The sequence below is a fragment of the Aotus nancymaae genome, unplaced genomic scaffold (genome assembly GCF_030222135.1).
Source record: "Aotus nancymaae isolate 86718 unplaced genomic scaffold, 86718_ANA_hifiasm-v0.15.2.pri h1tg000019l, whole genome shotgun sequence".
Lineage (NCBI taxonomy): Eukaryota > Metazoa > Chordata > Mammalia > Primates > Aotidae > Aotus > Aotus nancymaae.
Genome location: NW_026988431.1, coordinates 28,701,693 through 28,728,316, shown reverse-complemented (window position 1 = coordinate 28,728,316; position 26,624 = coordinate 28,701,693). Strand labels below are relative to the sequence as shown.

Sequence of the window (26,624 nt, the reverse complement as noted above, 5' to 3'; positions counted from 1 at the left end):
ATCTGAAGTAGGGGCAGTCTTATGGGATGGAGCTCTTAAACCTGTGGGATCTGATGTTAACTCCAGGTAGGTAGTGTCAGGATTGAATTGAATTATAGGACACCCAGTTGGTGTTTGAGAGCTGCTTGGAGTGGAAGAAACCTATGTATTTGGTGTCAGAAGCATTTTGTGAGAGTATAGAGGACAAAAAGGATTTTTTTAAAAGAGATGGGGTCTCACCATATTGCCCGGGCTGAAACGCAGTGGCTATTCATAGGCATGATCATAGTGTACTGCTGCTTTAAACTCTTGTGTGCAAGCAATCCTCCTGCCTTGGCCTCCTCAATAGCTAGGACTACAGGCACATGCCGCAGTGCCCAACGTAAAAAAAAAAGTTGTTTTATTTTACATGACTAACCAGGAGGTCTGGAGCATGGTGGGCATGTTGTCTGAGGCTCCTGGAGCGTCCCTGAACACCTTGCATTGGGTAACCACAACAAATAGACAAGGAAGAGCCAGACTTTAAGACCCTCCAGAAATTCTGTGGACCAGTCTGATCCATAATCACTGAATCATGCAACTTCAGAAGCTCCAAAAATTGGACCACGAGGTTCCTGACATTCATTAACACCATGGCTGGAAAGAATACGATGACTGCAGTGACCTTAGCCAGAACCTCTTAATACGTTTTCTTGTGTCTCTATTTTATTAAGCTTTGAATGACTGAAAAAGTAAACAGAATTGGCAGGTAAGTTCTAGCAGATGCTGATGGCACCGCCTTTGTCCCTTAGGCATTCATAGCTTAGTGCTCTCCTGTTCCCCCTGCCAGATTCTGCATCTTTTTGCCTGCGAGTTTCTCTGAAGCCTTTGGAAGGTCAATCTGATAGCAGATGGTGGAGACTGTTGGGAGATGGTATTAACATCTCACCTCCCTCGCCTTTCCCCTCTCCTGTGTTCTGTACCACTTCTCACAGTTCTTCTTGGTTTACACGTCAGTCTCCCACAGTGGTAACTGGTTTGATTACGCATTCCTTGTTGGTTCCCTTCTCTGCTTCTCCTCTTCTGATATTGTGTTGGTTTTTAACTCCCCAACTTCCAAGTAAACTACCTTAATTCCAATATTTGTTTATTCTGCTTCTGAAGGAACCTAAACTATGATATAAATTAATCATGTTAATTAATTTTCAGCCTCTCTGGTCTGAAAGGTAATTAGATGCATGCTTGCATTTCCTTTACAAAAGCTTTTGAAAGCTGTGTGTGCTAAGCCATTTCACATTTATGCTTTGCCGCCAAGAAACCAACAAGAGATGCTCAGGATGGGCAAATGTCAGCCCCTGCGGGTGCAACTGCAACTGACAAAACTATTTATTGGAGGAATTCTGGCTGTCAGTTCAGATCTCTGTTGATGATCAGAGGAATTCACTTATTCTGCAAATATTTTCTGAGCTCTGCCTCTCTGCAAGAGGCCCAGGCAGCATGGGCCAAGCTAAAACAAATACTGTCTGTTTTCTCTGAGATGTAGCTTTCAGATTACTCTATTAAAAAACACTAATGAATCTGTTCAGAATTAATGTTTGAGTTACTGTTGGGCTAGTGATGACTCTCCAAGGGATGAGGAGTAGATAATAATGATCCTTTTTTTCTTTTTGAAACTATGAAGGATTTATTTCTGATAATTATAATGGCCTGTCCTTTCCCAAAGAAACAGTCACCACAGTGTGGCGCACACCCCAGGAGGGCTGGAACAGAAGCAAAGTTTGCAAACTGCTGGGCCTCTGAGGTTTAGCTTTGGGAGCAGAGCCAGGGGAGAAACGATGCAGCCCAATGCAGAGAAAAGGTCCCTGGACCAAGAACAGGAGAGATGAACTATGAAGCTCTCAACCAGTAGTGTGACCTTGGGAAGTCACCTGCACTCTCTGGGTCTCAGTTTCCTCACCTCTAAAATTAGGGAATGGGATCAGATGGTCTCTAGGACCATTAATTGTCTGTTGTCTGTCACGAGTCTGTTAAAAAAGGTAATGGACCAAAGTCAAATCTATGGCTTCACTCTATCTCTGTGTTGCTCCACTTCTCATCAGGTTGGATGGGGTGAGGGGAAATCATTTTTTTGAATTACTAGGCACTATTTGCCATAAAAAGTGTTTATAGTGACCTGGCTCGCTCAAGGATTGGTGGTTAGAAAGAAAAGAAGCTATTGGAAGGGGGTAGGGGTTGGAGAAATGGGTGATTGAAAGGGTGTTTTCTAGGCTGGAGAACATTTGGGGGATCCAGAATTGATGAAGACCAGGCTGGGAAGGTTCCTGTTGCTACTTGAGGGATTGAGGGAGTATGGTGGGAAAAAGGACAGAAAAGGACCTCCTATTTTTCTTTTCATAGCTTTTTGTAATTCTCATGGTTCTCAAATCTGGCTGCATCTTAGAATTGTCCAGAGAGCTTTAAAAATCACAAAGTCCCTCTCCTCTTTCTGATTTAATTGGTCTGGGATGGTGAGTTTTGAAAATGCTCTGAAATAATTCTGCTGCGTAGCCAGGCTCAAGAACCACTGAATGGTAACCAAGAGCTCAGAAACAGCCTTTTTGCCTGTGCTCAGACATCTACCTGATTTTCTCTGCTTTTTCACATTTTCCTTCCTCTTCAATGTTCAGCCTCTGTATCAAAATTACAAAGTCAGAAACGGGTGGAAGATGGAGAAGGGAAGAACAAATGCTATGCATCCTATTTTCTGGTTAATTCCTGTATTATTTATGAGGTTTAATAAAAGTTGTTTTTCTTCCATGAATATAATGTATACTATTTAACAAAAACTTGAGAAATACTTAAAAACAAAAAAAGAGAAAACATACCAAACCATCAGACTAGTCCATCACTTAAAGGCAATGACTGCTAATCCCATTTTAGTCTTTTCTTTTAAAATGTTTTTCTCAATGCCTAGTTTCTTCGTTTGAATGCTTTACCCTACTGTATATACCAGGAACTGGCAATCTGCAGCCCACAGGCCAAATCCAGCTCGCCTTTTATTTTTATAAATAAAGTTTTATTGGAACACAGCTATGCTCATTTGCTACCTATTGGCTACAGCTGTTTTCACACCACAGTGGCAGAGCTGAGGAACTGCAACAGAGACCATCTGGCCCATGAAGACTGAAATGTTTACTGTCTGGTGCTTTACAGAAAACATTTTTTGGGCTCTGGCATATACCGTTCTGTACTCTCATTTTCTTCTCATTTTACCTTATATCATGAGCATGTTCCTATTTTGTAAATGCTTCATAAACATTAATTCTAATAACTGCGTCATATTTTACTGCACAGAGTTAGGTTGTGGCTTAGACTTTCTTCTATTAGTAAACGTGTATGTTTTTTCACTCTTACAATGCTTCAGTGAGTTTATTTGGACATAGATGATTTGTTTTTTCAATTATTCTTTTAGGATTGTATTTAGGTTTTTCGGCTGGTAGCTAGGGGCATTTTAACTCTCTTGGTACATATTACAAAATTTCTTATTCAAAGGCAGTGCACTAGTTTGTGCCTGTCAGTAATACAGTAGAGAACCTACTTCTCCACATACTTGCCAGCATTATGACCATGTTAAACATTTTCTAGTTTTAGATAGGTAAACAAAAAAGCTATTATTTTAATTTTCATTTCTTCTATGTCTAATGCAGTTTAACTTGTTACTAAACCATTGTATTTCTTCTTCTGCATGTTGATTGGTTTTCAGCTCAGCTTGGCCTCCTGCACAGGGCAGAGTGGAGGATGCTGGTCCTGCCTCTCACCTTAGCTTGGAGCAGGGCTCCTGCCTCCACCCGGTTCTTTTCAACATCTCTCTCCCACTGAATTCTGATCATCTCAAGGATGTCGTCCAGACCAGTGCCAATGGGAACATCCACTTGTTCCAGCTCACACCCTGCCAATTGTTTGTGCAGCACCTTCACATCCTGAAAACGACAATACACATCTTAGGTGAGTTACATGGGAAATAAATGGCATAGAATTCTAGCCAGCAGAGGACCAGCTCTGTGTGCAATTCTTTTCTTATTCTGCAACTGCCAGACACAGGCTTCACAGAGACTGGGAAAGTCCCTGATCTTCTTCCTAGCATAAGTAAAATTTCTCAATTTATCTTTTCCCAAGGATGCCTGCCTGCTTGCCTTCCTTCCTTTCTTTCTTTCTCTCTCTCTCTCTTTTTTTTTTTTTGACAGGGTCTCACTTTGTCGCCCAGGCTGGAGTGCAGTGGCATGATCTCGGCTCACTGCAACCTCCACCTCTTGGGCTCAAGCAATCTTCCCACCTCAGCCTCCTGAGCAGCTGAGACTCCAGGCACATGCCACCACACCCAGCTAGTTTTTATATTTTTAGTGGAGACGAGGTTTCGCCATGTTGCCCAGGCTGCTCTTGAACTCCTTGGCCTCCCATAGTGCTGGGATTACAGGCACGAGCCACCACGCCTGGCACCAAGGATGCATTTATTACGTTGGTCTCCACAAGCCCCAGCCCAAAGCAGAAATCAAAATAAATAAATTAAAAAAACGAAAACAAAGTAACCAACAACAGCAAAGTGAATTTAATCATAAAGTCAGACAAGGCTGAAAGAGACTTAAAGATAACTTTGGCATCTCTAAAGGGTTACTGTTGGAGAGTAGTCTTAAATCACTGAGCTAAGAACAAGAGGAAATGGGTTTACAGTTGCAGTTAGCTTAAGTTGGACCCAAGAAAGAACTTCCCAGTGTGAGCATTGTTTTGACTCAACTTGAAGCAGCCTAAATCTCTAATCAGACAGTAATATGTGTGAGGTGGTTTAGAATCACTGAAGTCTTGCAGGGAACTAGACCCTGTAACTGTTGGAGGTCCCCTCCAGTTCTGTCACTCAATGATCTGACCTAATTTTGTTAATGAGTAGATGTAAACCACAGCTTGGATCTACCCTCAGAGTTATTTTGTTTGTATAATACAGTGTTGAAAAAAACAAAACAAAACCTGACATAGAATGCATCGAGGAGGGGTTGCTCCCTCTAATTTAACCCAGGTTCTCCCATTTGCTAGTGCCAAGGCCAGCTGCCTTCCCCTGTTTCTGTACCACAATGGTTCCCAAAGCTATTTGAGTTTGAGACTGCTGGGGCAAACGGACCCACTCCAAGGATCTGAGAGTATTTTACAGGTATGTTCCCTGCAGTTCTGGGCACGCACTGTGGAGGGTCAGAGAGGAGCTACCATGGCCTTGTCCGGAAGCACAGGCAGACAGATGTGCACCTCTGGTCTTGTGGCCAACCCAGCAACCCCAGCCCCCACCTACCTCTTCGTAGTTTCTTGACAGAGAGCCAAGTTCTTCTTTCAGACTTTCTATTTGACTCTCCAGATCCATTTTTGTCAAATTAGCTTCATCAATGACTTTATACAGAGAGTTAATTTCTTCTTCTGCTGCCTTTCGAAATGGCAGCTCATTTTCATATCTGCAGATAAACGAACTTAATCAGTATAACTGGGTAGTCCAAAAGAAAAATAATCAGATTATAAATGTTACCAACAGGCCAATTATGTGATAGTTAGACAATGAATGGTAAAAGTCACTGTTTCAATAGCTTTGAGGGCACTGTTAGTGCAATTGTCACACACTGATTTATTAGAATGAAGGCAATTGCAGCCAACTTCTGATAACCTGGCTTCATGGGCTACCAAAGGAAATATTGAAGCACAGAGCTCCAGGGAAAACTCAGGAGTTCAGATCCAGGTTAGGGGGTGCGGCATCTTCATCACTATCCTGAATTGTCCTCCTTTTCAACCAAGGATCCTTTAACAGACTTTACTGACAACCTGCTAAGCATCAGGTTGGGGACCCCAAAATAAGAAATGTGGTTTCTGTCTCCACAGCACCCATGTTAAAAGTGCGCATCTCCAGGACACTGGCTGCAAACCCAGATGCCTTCAGGGACTGAGTAGGAGGTGTAGCTGAGCATGTTTCTCAAGCCCGGGTGCACATTAAGTCACCTGATGAGCTTTAAAACTGCTGAAGCCTGGACCCCACCCACAGAGACTCTGATTTAATTAGTCTATATGGCTTGTGCACTGCACTGACCTTTTTTTTTTTTTTTTTTGATGGAGTCTCGCTCTGTCGCCAGGCTGGAGCGCAGTGGTGCAATCTCAGCTCACTACAACCTCCACCTCCTGGGTTCAAACAATTCTCTGCCTCAACCTCCTGAGCAGCTGAGATTACAGGCACCTGCCACCATGCTTGGCTAATTTTTGTATTTTTAGTAGAGATGGGGTTTCACCATCTTGCCCAGGCTGGTCTTGAAGTCCTGATCTTGTGATCCACCTGCCTCAGCCTCCCAAAGTGCTGGGATTATAGGCGTGAGCCATCATGCCTGGCCTGCACTGACGTTTTTAAGTGCCCAGGTAATTCTGATATGCAGCCAGGATTGAGAATCATTCCTCTGAACTAGTAGTTCTCAAAGTATTTGAGTCCCAGGACCAGCATGATCAGCATCCCTGGGAACTTGTTGGGAATATAAATTTGGGGCCCTACTCCAGACCTATTGAATCAGAAATCCAACAGGGTGGGGCACAGCAATCTGTGTTTTCTATATGGCCGCTGGGTGATTCTGATGCATTCCAGAGTTTGAAAACCCCTGCTCTAAACCAACTGACACTGGGCAAAATCTTTGAGCCCTTAATGCCTAGTTTGTGTCTACAAGGAGGGACATGAGCCGGATAATCATGGCTCTGTTATCCCGCCCAGCCTCCCCTGGGGTAGGAGGTGAATGATGCAGGCTCCAGTACAGCATTATCCACACTGCCCAGGAGTGTAGGGGTGTGAAGGGTCTGTCCCCTCTGCTGTAAAGCATTACCTCTCTTTAAAGTCATCTGCTCCCGCCTGGATAGTTTCTGTCTGCAGCATGAGCCGGGCATTTTCCAAGACTGCCTCGCCCACCTAGAGCCATCACACACACCAAAGGAGACAAGGTCACTGGGAGCGTCAAGGTTACTTAGCACTATGACTTGTGTTAGGCACAGATGCTCTGGGGGAACTCAGAGAACCTTTTTATAGCAAATATTTGTGGAATTAAGCTGTCCCTCTCTTTGGGACAATGGTCAGGAGGGGATATAAATAATAAGGCACAAAATCTGGATATCTTCTAAGAGTTTTTAGAGTGGGATTTTTGGAACAAAAAGACTATTCAAAGGCAGATTTGTTCACAGCTTCTGTCATAGTGATGAGCTTTCATCTCTTCAGGGCAGAGTCTGGCTCCTTAGGTGGAGTTTCACTGGCTTTGACTAGCAGCTCTTAAAATTTCTGACCATGGATGCCTTTGGAAAACTGTTGAAAGCTCTAGATGAGTGCTGTCCAGCAGAGCTTCCTGTGATGGTGGAAATGCTCTGTGTCTGCACTGTCCAGCATGGTGGCCACATGTGGCTACTGAATACCCAAGGTGGTAAGGGTGACCGAGAGACTCAAAACTTCATTTTATTTCTATTAACTTAAATTTAAATAGCCATAATGTGTGGCTAGTGGCCACTGTATTGGGCAGTGTGGCTCTAGAGTTTCATCTCCCCCAAAACATACACGTGAACATAGATATTGTGCATATAGTTTAGGAGTTTCACGGAGCCTTGAAGAGTGGTTTTTCAAACTTGATTCCCCAAGCCTCTCAGGATCTCCCACAGGTAGGGTTTGGGGGTGTGTGTGTCCTCTCTTCAACCTGAGAAATTCCTTTATATAAATATATACACACATACACATACATGGTAGGCTGAAGGCTTTGACAGGGGGAGCTCACGGGGTGGAGCCAAGTCCCAGCTATGGGAGAAGGAAGTAACTGAGCTCCCCCTTGCTCCAGTGTGACTGTCTTATTTTGTTTCATTTCATTGAATTTCTTTCTTTCTTTTTTTTTTTTTGAGACAGAGTCTTGCTTTGTTGCCCAGGAAGGAGTGCAGTGGTACAGTATCTGCTCACTGCAACCTCCACCTCTGGGATTTGAGTGATTCTCGTTCCTCAGCCTCCTGAGTAGCTGGAATTACAGGCATGTGCTACTGCGCCTGGCTAATTTTTGTATTTTTAGTAGAGACAGGGTTTCACCATGTTGGCCAGGCTGGTCTTGAACTCCTGACCTCAACCGATCCACCCACCTCGGCCTCCCAGAGTGCTGGGATTACAGGTGTGAGCCACTACGCCCAGCCATTTTCATTGAATTTCCCACTAGCAAAGCTAATCTTTTCTGTTCCAGCCTGGCCCTGGGGTGTGCTGGGAAGCAGGCAAACTAGGGTCTCTCGCTTTCCCAGTTCGTATCTCACTCCTGTCTCTTACCTCTGGTGCCTGGAATTCTCCTTCTGGTTGATAAAAAACTTGCAGCTCATTCACATTTAAGTATCAAAGGACTAATAATGTCTTAAAACAGTGATTTATATCCCTCCTTTAAAGTAACAATCCCCACTCTCCAAAATTAAAGCATATATACACATACAGTTGTTCCTTGGCATCTGTGGGGGCTTAGTTCCAGTCCTCCACAGATGCTCACGTCCCTTATATAAAATGATGTAGTATTTGCATATAATCTACACATATCCTTTCATATACTTTAAATCATGTCGAGATTACTTATGATACCCAACACAATGGAAATGCTATGTACATAGTTATTTACTGTGTTGTTTAGAAAATAAAGACAATAAAAAACCCACACGTTCAGTGTAAATGCAATCATCTATTTTTTTTCTAAATATCTTGACCCACAGTTGGTTGACTCCATGGATGTGGAACCCATGGATGTGAAGGACCGAGTGTACTTTGTACCAGTGGTTCTCAAAGTGTGGGCCCTGGACCAGCTGCAGTAGCATCACCTGGGAACTTGTAAGAAATGCACATTTCAGCCTCTGTTTCAGATGGACCTATCAGAATCTCTGGAGGTGGGTTCCCACAGTTTGTGTCTCAGCAAGCTTTCCGGGAGCTTACGATGCATACTCAACCTTGAGAACCCAGGCTTCACACGGCCCTGCCCCCAGGCCTGCTCAGGCTATGTCCTTGCTGCACCTGGAATACCTCTGTGCCTTTGCACCTGCTGCCTCCACTGAGAACAATTTCTTTCACTACCTCCCACCCCCTAGCCCTCACTGTCTAAGAAATCCTGCTCCACTTTAATGCTAGTTTCAAACATGGCTCCCCCACAAGGCTTTTCTATTTATTCACTCATTCATTTTTGCCTTCATTTCTTCAGTGCCTAATTATTCTTTATACCAGGCTCTGTCCTGGTTGTTGAGAAACCAGCAGCTATTGTAGGAGATGAGGTTAAAAAGCCCAGATCATGGAGGGAAGGCCTTGGACACAATGGAAAGGAGTTGAGATTTACTGGGAAGCCTTTGAAAGGGCTTGAGCAGGGTACAGAGGTGATCTGTGCACTAAGTGGACCCTCTCACTACTGTGGGAAGGGAGGATTGTAGGAGGCAGAGAAGATGCCAAAGGACCAGCCCAGAGGCTCTTGCAGTGGTCCAGGGAGCACATCTTATTAATGATGGTGGCCTTGACGAATGATGTGATCATAGGGTAGGTGAAGAAAGGCGGACTAGTTTAAGATGCATTTGGGGAATGGAACAGTCAGTTCTTGGTGAAGTAGTTGTGGGGAGATTGAGGGAAGACAATCAGGGGTGACCCTTTGGTTTCACCCTGAGCTGTAGAGAGCATGGTGGGGCCTTTGCTGATTCTCTTCCTCCCTTCTTGGCTAGTTCCTGCATCTGAGTCACAGCCCACCCTTGTGGCACATTATCCCTCTCTTACCACCTTTAGTATAAACACTTTGTAGATAATGACAGTATTTTCTTATTCTGGAACCTCGCTCCTCCATTCACCAACATGGGCCAGTTACTTGGAGTAAGTAACTCTAAGATTTGGTTTCTTACCCCATAAAATGAAGATAGTAATACTCCCTTCCTCCTGGGAGAATTAAATGAGCCAAGGTATGTGAGACTCAATGTATGTGCGACTCAGCAGACTGCCTGACACAGAGTAACTATTGCATGACTGGTAGCCATTATCATCATTGTTAGTTGTCTTTGTACAGAGCAGTTGTTCAATGAATGTCGAATGAATTTGATGGGTTTGTGCAGTCTGGCACTGATCCTGCTTTACTTTTTTGAATGCACAGGGAGTTGAATGAAGACTTCCATCTAGTGGCTTGATATATATGTATAAAATTTTTTTCTTTGGTTTTCCTGTCCATAGTCATTTGAAAAGTCCTAGTCATTTGTACTATGGTGATGAGGACTTTATCCCTTTCTATAATACTACTCCTGTTTTCATTGTGGATGTAGTTATTAAAATAAATGAGCTGGTGGTTGTGGATGAGAGATTTGACCATCATTGTGTTAAAGAAAAGGCAAAGACAAGCAGCATTTTAAAAAAGGTTATCATTTGGGTCCAAGGGTACAATTAATGGTTTGTTTGGAGTTAAAGATATTGGCATCCTGGCAGCTAGAGCTGCAAGGATGGGGAGGAGGTGGGCAAGACTGGGCTCCTGGGTAATTAAACTCAGCTGGTGTAATGGCAAGATGCATGATTCCCTTGGAAACCCTTCCCACATTTATTTGACTTTCAAGTTTAGGATGGATGACAGCATAACTTGCTCCTAGCAATAAAGGAATGAGAAATAATTTTCAGTCCCTAGCACCCCAGTGATACTGCTCTTAAAAACAAGGCAACGGCTGGGTGTGGTGGCTCACGCCTGTAATCCAAGCACTTTGGAGGCCAAGGCGGGTGGATTACCTGAGGTTGGGAGTTCAAGACCAGCCTGACCAACATGGTGAAACCCTGTCTTTAAAAAAAAAAAAAAACCAAAAAAGCAAAACAAGGCAAAGACCACCGCATTACCAAGCCCGACAGATGCTTCTCTGCGCTCATCTTGACCTGCCAGTGCATTTGTCACAGATGGGCTTTTCTCTCTCAGCTTCCATGGTGTCATGGAAACCGAGACACTCTCTCTTCACTTCCTCCTACTTCACTCACCATTCTTTCTCATTATTCTCTGCTGCACCAGATTTTTTTTTTTCTTATCTGACCTCTGAAAGTTTTTCAGGATTGGGTCTTGGTGCTTCTTTCTTTTAATCACTAAGTGGTCTGATCTATCTACATAGATTTAAATGCCATTGTATGTGCTAATGACTTTCCCATTTAAATGTCTATCTCAGAACTTTCTGCTCAGCTCCAGACTTGCATACTCACCCTCTCTTTGAGGTCTTCGCTTGGCTGTTTCTCAGATATCTCAAACTTAACATGTCCTGAAATGAAAATCTAGATAATCTTGACTGGGCCCAGTGGCTCACGCCCATAATCACAGCACTTTGGGGGGCCAAGGAGGGATGGATCACCTGAGGTCAATAGTTTGAGACCAGCCTGGCCAACATAGTGAAACCCTGCCTCTACTAAAAATACAAAAAATTAGCCAGGCGTGGTGGCCAGCACCTGTAATCCCAGCTACTCAGGAGGCCGAGGCAGAAGAATCTCTTGAACCTGGGAGGTGGAGATTGCAGTGAGCTGAGATTGTGCCATTGCATTGCAGCCTGGGCGACAAGAGCGAAACTCCATCAAATAAATAAATAAATAAATAGAAAAGAAAAGAAAATCTAGATGATTCCCCCTCAAATCTCCGCTTTCCCCACCGCCCCTTGATCCTCTTCATCTCAGTAAACAACCCCAATGTCAATCCAGAAACCAAGGGGTCATCTTGATCTCTCACTTTCTGTCATCTCCCACATCTCATTTATCACTGAGTCTAGTCAATTCTACCCCCACAACGTATCTCAAATCCATTTACTTCTCTCTACCGCTCTTGACATCGCCCTGGTGAAAGTCACCATCATGCTCTCCTGTCCCATTGCAGTATCCTTCCGACTCTCTGATCTCTTCCTCCCTCTCCAGTGCATTCTACATCTTGCTTCCAGAGTGGGCTTCTTAGACTCTTAGAATCATATCATATCACTCCGATTAAACTAAATTAAAACTCTTTAGAGGGGCTGGGTGTAGTGGCTCACACCTGTAATCCCAGTACTTTGGGAGGACAAGGTGGGTGAATTGCTTGAGCGTAGGAATTTGAGGCCAGCCTGGGCAACATGGCAAAACCTTGTCTCTTCAAAAAAAAAAATACAGAATTTATCTAGGTGTCATGATGTGCACCCACAGTCCCAGTTACTTGGGAGGCTGATGTGGAAGGATCTCTTGAGCCCAGCAGGTCGAGGCTGCAGTGAGCTATGATTGTACCACTGCACTCCAGTCTGAGACACAGAGCAAAAGTGAAAGCCTGTCTCACAACAGAAACAACACAAAAAAACAAAACAAAACTCTTTAGAGGTGTCTTTTACACTTAGAGTAAAACCCAGTCTTCTGAAGTGGCCTTCAAGGCCTTGCATGCTTGTCACTCTTCCATTGCTCCCAGGCTCCAGTCATGTAGGGCTTGGCCTTTCTGGACCATACCAGTCCCTCTCCTGCTCGAGGCCCTAGCACTTGCTGACTCCTCTGTCCACTCCTCCCTCTTCTTTGCATGAACGGCTTCCTCATCCTGGTCACCTTACTGCAAGTAGAGCTTCCCTTTACTCTGCCCCTTTCTGCTTTGTTAGTTTTCTTTAAAACAACACAGCTAGTATCATCAATTTTATGGTTTTAAAATTATTTTCTCTGTATGTTCCACTAGAATATAACCTCCTTGAGGTCAGGCACCGCCTTTCTGTCCTGTTCATTGTTCCATCCCTAGCACAGTGTCTGGTACAGCAGGTATCAGTAGAATTAATGAGCCAAGCAGTAGTGCTGCCTCTTTATGGAAAACCCAAGCAGGGAGGACCCAGTGCCTACCCTCAAGGAACAGCCAGGTTCTTACCTAACTCCAACCTGAGAATTACCTTAAACACCTCTCTCTTCCTTATCTCCCAAGTCAAAGACCATCAATTCACCACGTAGATGTACCCAAATCCATTCCCATTTTATTATCTGGCTTCATTCAAGTCCTAATCATCTCTTTTCTGGTTTAACCTGATACCTGAGGACAAAAAAATAAGAAGCCCAAGCACTGTGAGTTAAGTAAGATTGCAGCTGAGGCTGGGCATGGTGGCTCACGCCACCCAAAATCCCAAAATCCCAGGATTTTGGGAGGCTGAGGTGGGCATATCACCTGAGATCAGGAGTTCGAGACCAGCCTGGCCAACATGGTGAAACCCAACCTCTACTAAAAATACAAAAATTAGCCAGGCGTGGTGGCAAGAGCCTGTAATCCCAGCTACTCGGGAGGCTGAGGCAGGAGAATTGCTTGAACCTGGGAGGCAGAGGTTGCAGTGAGCCGAGATTGCACTGTCAGACTTAGCCTGCACAAGAGCGAAACTTTATCCAAAAAAAAAGATTGCATCTGAAAGTGAACTTAGAGGAAATATCAAGTAATGGAGAAGTCCAGCCATCTCTGGAGACAGCTAACCCTCAGGCACAGTCACAGCCATCGGGTGTCCAAGGAGAATGAGAGACATTTGAGGGCTAAGGTTGGATTTCACTCTGGAAGCCACAATACACTTCTGAGCCTGTACTGCAAATAAACCCTGACTTCATCAGACTCTGCACTGGCTGAGAAGGAATGCCATTATAGAAGGGCCCAATGAGTATGCAGTGAGAAGCTAGAACTGGTGGCTGGAGTTTATGTGCCATTGTTGGGCAAACAGGGACACCTTGGCTCCTAGAAGTTGTCCTCTGTCACGCTGAGGACAAAGTTCTTTAGGCCCCTCTTTCCTTGGAAGCCTCTCTATCCCTCCAAGTTTTGGTTCTGGGCCCACCTAGACTTCCACCTTCAACAACCTCAGAAATACAAGGGCTTGCTTTGGACAGTAGGCACCAGTGCTGGTCACTAAAGATGTTTAACCCCTACCATATACAGGGTTTAACTCCTACCATGTATAACACAGTCTTGGGTGTTTATGCCAGATGAGTTTGATGTGAGACAGCCCTTTAATTTTTTCCACATGCCCCAACAAAATCGAATTTTGAGCCCCTGGCACATCCAGATACAGTGATTCTGAGGGGGCTCTATTTGGACAGCCAGCATCTCCTGCTGATATGGTTTGGCTGTGCCTCCACCCAAATCTCATCTTGAATTATAGCTCCTATAATCCCCATGTGTTGTTGGAGGGCCCTGGTGGGAGGCAATTGAATCATGGGGGCGGGTTTTCCCGTGCTGTGTTCGTAATAGTAAGTCTCAGGAGATCTGAGGGTTTTATAAAGAGCAGTTCCCCTGCACACGCTGTCTTGCCTGCCGCCATGTAAGATGTGCCTTTGCCCCTCTGTCGCCTTCCACCATGATTGGGAGGCCTCCCCAGCCATGGGGAACTGTGAGTCCTTAAATCTCTTTTCTTTATAAATTACCCAGCCTCAGGTATTTCTTCATAGCAGTGTGAAATGGACTTATCCACCCTCTGTGATGTCGCACGTGCGTGCTCTCTCTCTCTGCTTTCTAACCTCCTACCCTCCCCCTTTCTACTGGAATGAACTTACTCAGATGTAGATTGGAACTCATGTTATATTTGAAGGTGTTCTCCAGAATGAACACTGCCATGTCCCCTTGTCCTATGAACCCTGTACCCTGGGGCACAATTTGGGCCTTGCTCTTCAGTCCATTTTTATTTTTCCCTCACTCTCCAACCATGAACTGAGTTATTTTTCCGAACAGACTCAAGCCTTTCCAGCTTCCAGACCTTAACTCATGCTGCTACCTCTGAATGTCATGGCCTAACCATAGCATCCTGCCTCCTACTCTCCTTTGTCCAGTGAACTCCTATCCATCCTTCAAAACCTGGCTCAGGCTGTGCTAGGTATCCTTGGTGTTCCCCATACCCACTGTGGTCTACCAGTCTCTGCAGTTGTCATGCTGCATGTTATTCTGATCTTTTCCTGTCTTTCTCTATCACTGACTTGTGTGTCCTTGGGTCAGGGACAGTCTCTCATCTCTGCCTTCACAGCACCTGGCACATAGGACTCAATAAATGTTAACAGAATAGACTAAGCAAGCTAGCTGAGGAGAGAAAATTAACACAAAACAGCAGCGAACACATAAGGCAGAAATAATTAGAGGTACAGACAAATACAAGATGTCTGAGAAGCAGAATTCACATTTTAGAGCCAAACCTTCTTTGTAAAACCCCCACATAGAAGCAACCAAGCAGACCAAACCCAAATCTATTTTTAGAGCACTTACCACACTTGACGCCACAGTCAGCCCTTCACAGGCATAATCTCATTTCATCTCTACATCCAATGTGAGTGATCACACCAAGTGGAAACCATTACGTGATGAGGAAACTCAGGCTCAGACAGTTTAAGTAACTTACCCACATTGCTAAGTTGCTCAGCTAGAACTTAACTCACACCTGTCTGACCTCGCAGACTTGTGTTTTTTTTTTTTTTTTAAATCCTTTTTATTATGGGAGATTTCAACTATATACAACTATATGTAAAGGTAGAAAGAGTGTAGAATAATGACCACCCTCCCGGCCCGCCATCCCTCCATCCCTATCTCAGAAGCTATTATGCACATATCACTTGAAACATCTGTAAATATTTCGGTAGTCCTTGCTCTATTTTGTAGTTCTTGTATTTTAATTTTATAATTATTAAAGTGATAATTATCACCTGATTTAAAAAGTTAACCCACTGAAGACCTTCTAGAGAACATTTCCCTGCACCACGCTTTCCTCTCCCCACACCCCACTCTCAGCAGTTTCACCTTTGCTTTTCACTTTTTTTTTTTTTGAGACGGAGTCTCACTCTGTCACCCAGTCTGGAGTGCAGTGGTGCCTCGGCTCACTGCAACCTCTTCCTCCCAGGTTCCAGAGATTCTCCTGCCTCAGCCTTCTGAGTAGCTGGGATTTCAGGCACGTGCCACTACTCCCGGCTGATTTTTGTAATTTTGTATTTTTAGTAGAGTCGGGGTTTCGCCATGTTGGCCAGGCTGGTCTCAAACTCCTGAGCGCAGGTGATCTGCCTGCCTTGGCCTCCCAAAGTGCTGGGATTACAGGCGTGAGCTGTAATCACTTTTTCTTTCATACAGAACCTGCCCCCATATTTCTTGATTGCTCAAGTTATCAGCCACAGACATCGTTTACTGACTTCTAGCTGACTAATGACTGTTTAACTTACTCACACTCTACCTCCCTTTCCCTTTACTATTTTGATGACTTTAAATAATAAAGCTCTATTTCTTGTATCAACTGTAGACAGTTTCTTCCTCCTACTCTTTCTCTCTTAGAATCACAGATGTTTTGTTTTCTAAGGTCAAAAGGGAAGACAAAAAACCAGTTTAATTACTAAGCTACTCTGCTGACACCTGTGTGAAATACAGGTCCTTTCTGCTGAGAATTACGACGTAGGTGCCCCTGGCTGTCAGAAGCTGTGGGCGGGTAGCCAAATCATTGTTTTACTTCCCCACTGAGCATCCTCAAGCCTGCAGAATAATACCAGCTGTTTATTTTTCACTGTGCTCCCTCTCCAGGGCAGGCCTGCAAAACCCATGCTCAGCCATCTTGGGTTACCCTCATGTTTGAATCATGGTTCTAATGTTAAATAGCTCAGTTCCTTTTCTTATAAAATGGAGCAGCTTTGTCTTGACGGTACCAGGTGCATAGTAAACCAAACAAGTCAAACCCAAACACTTTTTAAGCACTTGTGTATTAGCCATGGCAGTTCCTTACTAGAGAGAGTTGATGCTCTCTTCTGTTTGTGATAGAAAATTGGAAGCAACCTATGCCTATCAGCAGAAAAATTCATAACCTATTGTATAGACAAGGAATCTTCAATAAATTCATGGGAAAATGTGTATTATGAAAAAACAATGCATAGATTTATTTTTCTTTTTTTTTCTTTTTGAGATAGAGTCTCTCTCTGTCACCCTGGCTGGAGTGCAGTGAAGTGATCTCGGCTCGCTGCAATCTCTGCCTCCTGGGTTTATGATATTCTCATGCCTCCGTCTCCCAAGTAGCTGGGACTACAGGTGCATGACAGTACACTCAGCTAATTTTTTTTTTGTATTTTTAGTAGAGATGGGTTTTTGCCATGTTTGCCAGGCTGGTCTTGAACTCCTGGCCTCAAGTGATCCACCTGCCCTCGGCCTCCAAAAGTGCTGGTATTACAGGCATGAGCCATCATGCCCAGCCTAAATTTCAAATATTTTTGCACCAAAATAAACTCATACTAAATTCTTATATCTGAACAGAATCAGATATAAAAGGCACTAAGAAGGACATCGGTTTGAAAAGAGCCCCTATCATAGCAACATGAATTCTGCAAAAATTAAAGCAAGAGAAAACATCAAATTTATGGTGAAGCTTGGGTGGAAGAATAATGTAATCATTGGAGCTTTATGAAAAGTTTATGGGGACAATGTCCTAAAGAAATCAGCAGTTTACAAATGGATAATTCATTTAAGAAGGAACAAAATGGTGTTGAAGGCCACAGCGGCAGATAATTTGCAAGGAAAGAATTTATCTTGTTCATGCCCTCATTGAAGAGGACCAATGACTGATAGCAGAAAGAATATCTGACACCTATTCAATTGGTTCAGCTTACACAATTTTGACTGAAAAATTAAAGTTAAGCAAACTTTCCACTCAATGGGTACCAAAACTGCTTTGCCCAGATCAGCCGCAGATAAGAGCAGAGTTTTCAATGGAAGTTGTAAACATGTGAGACCAAGATCCTGAAGCATGTCTTCAAGGAATTGTCACAGGAGATGAAACATGGCTTTACTAGTACAATCCTGAAGACAAAGCACAATCAAAGCAATGGCTAGCAAGTGGTGGAAGGGGTCCAGTCACAGCAGAAGCAGGCAGGTCAAGAGCAAAGGTCATGGCAACAGTTTTTTTGTGATGCTCAAGGCATTTTGCTTGTTGACTTTCTGGAGGGCAAAGAATGACATCTGCTATTTATGAGTGTTTGGAGAAAGTTAGCTAAAACGTTAACAGAAAAACACCTGAGAAAGCTTCACTAGAGAGTCCTTCTCCACCATAACAAACGCTCCTGCCCATTCCTCTTATCAAACGATGGAAACTTTGCAAGCGTTTCAGTAGAAAATCACTAGGCATCCACCTTACAGTCCTGATTTGGCTCCTTCTGGCTTTATTTGTTTCCTAATCTTAAAAAATCTTTAAAGGAAACTCATTTTTCTTCCATTAATAATGTAAAAAGACTGCACTGACATGGCTAAATTCCCAGGACCCTCAGTTCTTTAGGGATGAACTAAATGGCTGGAATCCTTGCTTACAAAAGTGTCTCGAACTTGATGGAGCTGATATTGAGAAAAAACGTTTGTATTTTGTATTTTTATTTCTTAATTCAAGTTTTTCCAGAAACATTTTGAAGTCCCCTCATATAATACAATGAAATGATAGATTAGTCAACATAGATAAATCCCAAAAACAGTGAGTGAAGAAAGCAAGTTGTAGAAGGAAATAGTATGTGGTGATGGCCAAGCAATCCGGATGTTTCTGTGAAGGTGTTTTTGGATGAGACTAACATTAACATTGGTGCACTCTGAGTAAAGCAGGCCACCTGCCCTCCATAATGTGGGTATTCTCATCCAGTCAATTCTGGGATTTTTTTTTTTTTTTTTTTTTTTTTGATAATCTTGCTCTGTCACCCAGGCTGGAGTACAGTGGTGTGATCTCAGCTTACTGCAACCTCTGCCTCCCAGGTTCAAGCCATTCTTCTGCCTCAGGCTCCTGAGTAGGCAGGATTACAGGCACCTGCCACCACACCTGGCTATTTTTTTTTAGTAGAGGCAGGGTTTCACCATGTTGGCCAGGCTGATCTTGAACTCCTGACCTTGGGTGATCTGCCTGCCTCGGCCTCCCAAAGTGCTGGGATTACAGGTGTGAGCCACCACACCTGGCCCAGTTGCAGGATTTAGTAGAGCAAAGACTGAGACCCCCTGAGAAAAATGGGATTCTGCCAGCAGACAGCCTTCATCCTTGAACTGCAATATCAGCTCCTGCCTGGGCCTCCAACCTGCTGACACTTTGATCTTGGACTTCCAGCCTCCATAACTGTGTGAGCCAATTCCCTAAAATTAATCTCTCTGTACACATTCTATTGGTTATGTTTCCCTGGAGAACCCTAATACACAGCATAACACAATATAACAGAAAGTTTAAAATAATGCAAAATAGTCCCATAAAGGGCTTATATACATACATAGTAAAACATTCGTGGGAGTAGTAAGCACCAAATTTAGGGCAGTAGTGACCTCTGAGGGGGAGAATTGAATCAGGATAGAGTACAAAGGGAGTTTTAATTGTATCTAAAATCTTTGATTTCATGTTTCAGAAGAAGGTTTTTAACAAATAACACTGAGTTGACAATGCTGAGTATTAGGTGCCTTTTGATGTGTTAAAAATATTTCATAATTAAAAACAAAATGAGATCGCATAAATAAAATCAACTCAGAAAAGAAAGCTAGCACAATGACTGATACATCTTGGGTCCCTGACAGACATAGGGAGAGACTGGCTGGGACGGGTTTGATGGAGAAGGCAGGTGGAAGCGGGGCGGGGAGGGGTGGTGTGCAAGTGTGGCCTCAGGGAACAGCAGGCGGAGGGCTGTGGAGGTCACGTGGACGCAGTCACAGTCACCCACACGGCTCTCCCCGAAGATGTCCCTGCAGAGACAGTTATCTCCGACTTTCCTCTGACAAGATGTTACCTGGGCACTCGCCAACATCAGAGGAATCTAAGTTCCTCAGAAATTCTCTTGGGACGTGTTGAGGCTTAAGGAAAGGCGGAGGTTGCGCCTTTCCTATCCCAGGCGAGGCTGCTGCGGCAGGTTCTGTCACTGCGCTGACAGATCCTTTTTTAAACCAGTTTTTTGTGTCCCCAGGTTCTGTGAGCATTCAATCCCCACAGCCAGTCCCTGTGGCTCATTTGTGGAGCAGGGCTCTAGGGCACCAGAGCCTGGCCTTCTGTCTCTGCCTGACAGCTGGGGGCGTGAAAGCCCAGCTCCCTGGCTTGGGGGTGGGGCAGCCCTGAGGTGGCTGCCTTGCTTGCTCCTCCACGTCCCGCCTCCCCGTCTCTTGCAGGTTTCCCCAGGAGCACTTCCATAGTACGTGGCCCACAAGCGAATGCTAGACTTGGGCTTTGCTTCTCAGGAATCCAATTTAAGGTAAGTGTTCTCCTCAGCCTCGTGCTCTTCCTCCTGGAAACCTCAAGGGTCAGGCTAGCTTGAGCTTTAGTCTGTTGAGAGTGGATCTGGGCGCATAGGCTCTGGAATCCGACTACCCAAGTTAAAGGTCTTGTCTATCATTTCTCGCTGGGAACCTTGGAAAAGTTACTTAACTGTGCTGTGCCTCGGTTTCCTCATCTATAAAAAGGAATCATACAAGTAATGGTCTCAGGGTTGTTGTGAGGTTAAATGAATTAAGATGTGCAAAACCCTCAAAACAAATTCTGGCATCTAGTACATGCTCAATAAATGTCAGTTTTCTTGATCTCCACTGGGACTAAGGGACACTTATGGGCAATAAAGGGATAGAGATGCTTTACTCCTTGGCCCATCCGGGCTAATGTAATGAAGGGAACAAACTATTCTCTGTTATGTAGAAACATAACCTCAGTTGGTTCCAATGGGACAGAATGGACAGTTTAGTGTGTTGTTGCCAGAATGGATGTGGCTGATGTCCTATTGGAAGAATCATGGAAGAATCCTCACCCTTACTCTGCTTGAGACTTCACCCCATTTTCCAACCCCAAGCTGGCTGAGGAGCAGGGAGATGGGATTCTGGTAAGCAGAGGATCAGGAAGGGCAGGTAAATGCTCGCTCCATCTTGTGTGAACATCAGCAAGAAAGAAGGTATAGGACTCAACGTGTTAGACTATGATGGGGAAACCAAGGTTCGAGTCCTGGCTCTGCTTCTCGCCAGGCATCATACTTATCACTTCTGAGCTTCAGCTTCAGTTTCATTATCTGTAAAAAGGAGGCAATGACACCTGTTTGCTTATTCTGCAGAGAGGCTAGGAGGCTCTAGAGGACACAGCCATGGAGAACATGCTGGGTTCCTTGAGCTGCTAAGCACTGAAGTCCCACCAATGGCGACGAGGGTTTAGGGAGAACATTGCAATTACGCAGTCAAGACGATCCTTGGAAATCTTTTAGAAGGGCACGATCTGGGAGACCCACAATCAATAAGACCAGCACTGCTGAGAGTTTTCTCCAGCATTTGAATAAATTGTTATTTCTTTGGTTGAACCATAATGCGATAATTGGCTTAAACCAGGAGTCATGCATGGTATCTGGAAACTTCCTCACTTGAAACACCAGCATCATGCTCAGCCTGCATAATCCTCTCATCATGAGAGGCACATGGGAAATGAGCTAGCTTGTTTGGAGAGGAAGCAAATGCATGTCTTCCATCTCCTGCTCAGTACTGGCATATCCTCCTGGAGAAGCAGAAATGCCAGCACCACTTAAATAGTGTTTCTCTCTCTCTCTGCCCTGTACCTGCTGGAGGCACATGCCCATATCATGTAGGGTGTCAGGGCAGAGAGCTCTTAGGAAGAGCTGAGCTGTGAGGACCACCTCCCACACAGAAGAGGGAGGCCCCAGCAGAGTTCCCTGCCATGTGCTTCTAGGCTTCCTCAACTCGGAAATTTTATTATAGAGTTTTAGAATGTGATGAGCTCTTGGAAATCATGAAGATGAAGAATCAAGGTGGAGGTTTAATGGCTTGTCCCAGGCCCCAGAGTGGCCCTTTGCTTTTTGGAATCCAACAGCAAGGACTCATGGGAATATCATGGGCTTTGACTAGGAGATGCAGGGCTCAAACCTCATCTTTGTCACTTAGTGATTGTATAATTCTCTAAAAGTCTCCCTATTTGTAGAAAGGAGGTAAGGGAACTTTTTTTCCTAGATTGCAAGATGATTAAAAGAGATGTATGTGTTATAGGATGTTCAATTTTCTGAGCTGAGATGACTGCAAAGTCACTGCACTCCTCTTACAATGCCTGGCAGGCGCTTCCATCTTTGGGAGATGTGGAGCCCTTGACAGGCACATCAGCTGGGGGTCATTTGGGAGGGCAGCCCGCAAGGGTGAGGGGATGCCAGCAGGCCATACTGCAGGGGCAGAAGCTTGTGGGGAGGGGTCACAGAAGGTCAACTGAAGAAGGGGCTTGTGCCTGCAGATGCCCCAGCAGGGGAGTCTCAAAGGAATCCAGAAAAGTGTCTCCAAGAGAAAGAATCTGGCTTAAACTTTAGCTGGACCCAGACAATGACACCAACTTAACAATATCTGACAAGGAAGAGCGTTCCCCCTTCCGTTCCCCCTTCCGTTCCCTTCCATTTCCCCTCCCTTCGTCCTGCTTAGATTTCAGTGGGCTGCAAACAGCCACTGTGAAGTGGGAGTGAGGAGAATAGCAAGAAAAAGAGATGGAGCTGTCCTACCTGGCAGGAGAGAAAATGAGGGTTGATGTGTTGAATAATATATATCAACTAGACATTCTATTTCCTGAATTGAGACTGTTTTGTGACTTAAAACGAGTGTGACATTTTTAGTTTCCTGCAAGTCATCAGAAAAATCATGGGACCCTCCATGCTTTTGCCCAGGGGTTGGGAAGAGTATCTACCATCCACTGAGCAGGTTGAAAGGGATCTTGAGCGAGGTCCCTATCAAACCAAAGCTGTGTTCGTAACTACGTGAGTCTTTCCTGTCCGACCTGTGGTTGGCATTCATCGCATGCCCAGCACAGTGCTTGGCACATGACAGCGATGGACCAATGTGTGGATTTGTTTATGCTTCATCCCTCCTAGACCTCCAGGTCCCAGAGTCCAAGAATTTTGACTCTAATATTTGAATTCCCATAGTGCCTGGTGCATAGTAGGCCCTCATTAAGTAACTCATGAATGACCATAATAAAAGTGAAACCCGTGCCAGCCTTGTAGTGGCCACCATGATAATGTCACACTGAGAGGCTGCTGGTGAGGAAGAAGGCAGGGCCAAAGCATGCCACCATCACCCAAGATTCTGTATTTACACACGACACTAGTTACACCCACAGGCTAAAGAGTTGTAGCCTTGCCTCTGACACTGACTAAGCCTTTTCCCCTTGATTTTATTCTCCTTTACATTTCAAAAGGATCAGAACCAGGCCAGGCACAATGGCTTATGCCTGTAATCACAGTACTTTGGGAGGCTGAGGTAGGTGGACCACCTGAGGTCAGGAGTTCGAGACCAGCCTGGCCAACATGGTGAAACCCCATCTCTAAAAACACAAAAATTAGCTGGGTATGGTGGCGCACACCTGTAATCCCAGCTACTGGACAGGCTGAAGCACGAGAATTGCTTGAACCTGGGAGGCAGAGTTTACACCACTGCATTCCAGCCTAAGTGATGGAGTGAGACTCTGTCTTAAGAACAGCAGCAACACCACCACCACAGAAAAGGATCAGGACCATGATGCTGATAATAGTCCTTTTCCAGATAAAGCAGCTGGAGGTGGGAGAGATTAGGGACCTGGGCAAAAGGTCCCTTGACTCTAAACTCAAACTCCGACCTAAGCTCCAAAGCATCCCAGAATTCACCTGAAAGAGGAAAGGAAGGAGGTTTCTTCTGTCATGAATAGAAGCAGAAGAAAATAGGAACAGATTGGCTTAATATATGTAAAGTCTCAGGGCAAAATGAAATTTTACGGTTGATTTATAATCCTCAGGAGATTGGGAGTTGTCCTGGAAATTTTGACATGAACAGGACGACTGCAGAGCAGTATGAATTGCGTGACTGGCTTCCCAGGATCAAGGTGGCTTTGGCAGTCAGGAGGTGATTATAGGAATCCAGGGCTGGACACAAATAACATTTTGCAGCTGGGTGACTAGGTGTGCAAGACAGTTCCCAGAGCAGCCAGCAGGTGGCGCCACCTGCCAAGAGAACCAGGACAGAGGCAGTAGCCCAGACACGCCCATCTCAAAGGGGCTCTGGCAACTCTGACTTGGTCCGCAGACCGCTGCCACGAAGTGGAATGCTCCTGAGACAGCGGGACCATCCCTGTGTACTGCCATGCAAATGCCCATTTCTCCCCCTGCGCCCGCCACTCCCCACCACTCGAGGGTGGCGGGGCGGATGATGTCAGAAGGGCTATGCAGCCCATGTGGTTATTATTAACTACTAGAAATGACGACACGAATTACTGCCACAGTTTACCGAATGCTTACCATGGCAAGGCACTATGCTAAGTGTTCTAAGTGAATTATTTAATTCCCACAACCCTGTGGAATAAATAGTACCCTCATTTTACAGATCAGAACGTTGGAATTCAGAGAGATTAAGCAATTTGCCTTGGGTCACAAAGCCAGCCAATGGCAAAACCAGTTTGAACTAGTTCTTTCACAGTCCGTAGCTTACAGCCATAGCCACTGTGATGTTCTGTCTCAGTCTCCCTCCCTCCCTCCCTCTTTTCCTTTCTTCCTTCCTCTTCCATCCTTCCTGCTTTCTTTATTGCCTTCCTGACTTCCTTCTCTTCTTTCTTTGTGCCTGGCATTGTGCTAGGTTTGAGGTTCAGAAATAATGAGACCATACCTCTGCTCTGAGGATTTTCAGTGTAACAAGGAAGCTCAGAATCACAACAGTGGGTGTCTGGAACCATGATGGCGTATGTCAGAGAAGGAGCAAGAAGGCTCAAGTATTCAGTGCCAGCTCTAGGCAGGCACGATCCTGGGGGTTGTCCAAGTTGGAAATCCCAGCTGTTCATTGGTTTAATCTGGGCTTTTGTGAACTTGGGCGAGGTGCTGGCTTTTCTGTCTCTTGGCAAACCCCCGTCTGGACAATTTCTCCCTACACTGCCATTTGGCAACACCTGGGCTACATTCTGGCAGGTGTTGGGCTGGGGGTTAATACAAATGCCACTTCATGAATGTTGGGGCATAGGCTACCAACTGACCCTCAGGAATGAAGGAGGTGCCCCAAATGTACTGGACATTCTCATTTCCAGCCAGTCAACCAAAGGATGGGGGCAAGGAGCTCATTGGAGGCTGTCTCTCTCCTATAGGCTTCATCCACTGCTCAGAGATGAGAAGCAGTGACAGCCTCCTCTATGGCTTCAGGCTTGGGAAATCAGAACATTTTACCCTCTGATTTTACACATAAGGAGCCTCAGAGGGAAAAGGCTTCATCTCAGGGCACACAGAGGTGAAGACAGAGGTAGGAGTCAGTGGTACCAAGTCTCTGCATGTTCAGGGAAAGGATCCATCTCATCTGCCTGACAGAGTTCTACAAGGGAATCTGGCCAACTCCCTGTGTGTCTGAAGGGAGATGTCAGTGAGATCCAATGCCTTTATCTAACAGTTGAGAAAACTGAGGCTCAGAGTGGTGGAGTAACTCGTCCCAGGTCACACAGTAGCTCAGTGGCATTTACTGTGTTTCTACTGTATGAACAGCATTCTCTTGGGCTCCCTGTACAGTTTTCCTTTCCAGACCCCAGTAGCACAAGTAGTTTGATAGAAGTGAAGTTTAATTTCAAGTACAAAAGGAAGAGAGGACGAAACAGGTTAGGTGCAGAAATATTGACATTTCTGGAATCTTTTTAAATGACAGTTGACAAAACAAGACGCTAATGGGCATCAGGACTATAATGTGAAAAGAACGATTGCTGGCGTTATGGATTTAATTACGTACCATCCAAAAGATAAGCTGCAGTCCTGACCCCCAGTACTTGTAAAGGTGACCTTTTTTGGAAATAAGATCTTTACAGATGCCATCAAGTTGAGGTCATTAGGGTAGGTTCTCATCTAATGTAACTGGCATCGTTATGAGAAAAGGAAAATTTGGACACAGACATATGGGAGAATGAAGCTAGAGGTGGAAGTGATGCATCTACGCGCCAAGGCAGACCAAGGATTGCCCGCCATCACCAGAGCTGGGAGAGCAGCCTGAGACCGATTCTCCCTCACAGTCCTCAAAAGGAGCTACCCTTGCCGACACCTTGGTTTCCAGCCTCTAGTCTCCAGACCTGTGAGAGAATAGCTTTCTGTTGTCTTAAGCCACCCAGTTTGTAATATTTTGTCATGGCAGCCCTGGGAAACCAACATGGCTGCCTCTTAGTTACTGATTACGTGGGGCACTTTCATTTGTTGATGTAACCAATATTTATCATGCATCTATGTGCTGGCCGCCAACCTGGGTGATAGAGAAACAGCAGAAAGCCAGAGAGGATTTATCATGCATCTATGTGCTGGCCGCCATCCTGGGTGATAGAGAAGCAGCAGAAAGCCAGAGAGGATTTATCATGCATCTATGTGCTGGCTGCCGTCCTGGGTGATAGAGAAGCAGCAGAAAGCCAGAGAGGACAGTTTCCTCCCTCCCTGATGCACATTTTCTAGTTCACATGCATAATCTCCAGCCAGCATCCCTACAGCAGTCCTATGAAACAGGAATCGTTCTCCCTCAATGTACAGATAAGGAAATGGACTCCCAGGGGTTAGTCATGGGGCCACGGCCTCTCTTGTGGGAAGGAGTCAGCTAGACTTGCTATGTTCTACCTCGGTGGATTGCATAGATGCAGGACTGCAAAGACAGGTTCTGGGGGAGAGGTGGGTGAGATGAGACAGGCAGGAGTGTGCGATCCGCAGGTACATCCTGCTCAGCATGTGGGAGGCACAGAGTGGG

At 44.9% G+C, this 26,624-nt stretch overlaps 1 protein-coding gene across 1 annotated transcript in view; it reads right to left on the bottom strand.

Annotated features, from left to right (window-relative positions):
• The window catches only part of BFSP2 (beaded filament structural protein 2), a 63,884-nt gene that overhangs the window by 19,922 nt on the left and 17,338 nt on the right, over window positions 1–26,624 (bottom strand). The window contains exons 2-4 of the mRNA XM_012451254.2: window positions 6,825–6,907; window positions 5,273–5,429; window positions 3,756–3,917 (exon numbers count right to left, since the gene is read on the bottom strand). Coding sequence (XP_012306677.1) covers window positions 3,756–3,917; window positions 5,273–5,429; window positions 6,825–6,907 — 402 coding nt within the window. The remainder of the gene's footprint in view (window positions 1–3,755; window positions 3,918–5,272; window positions 5,430–6,824; window positions 6,908–26,624) is intronic.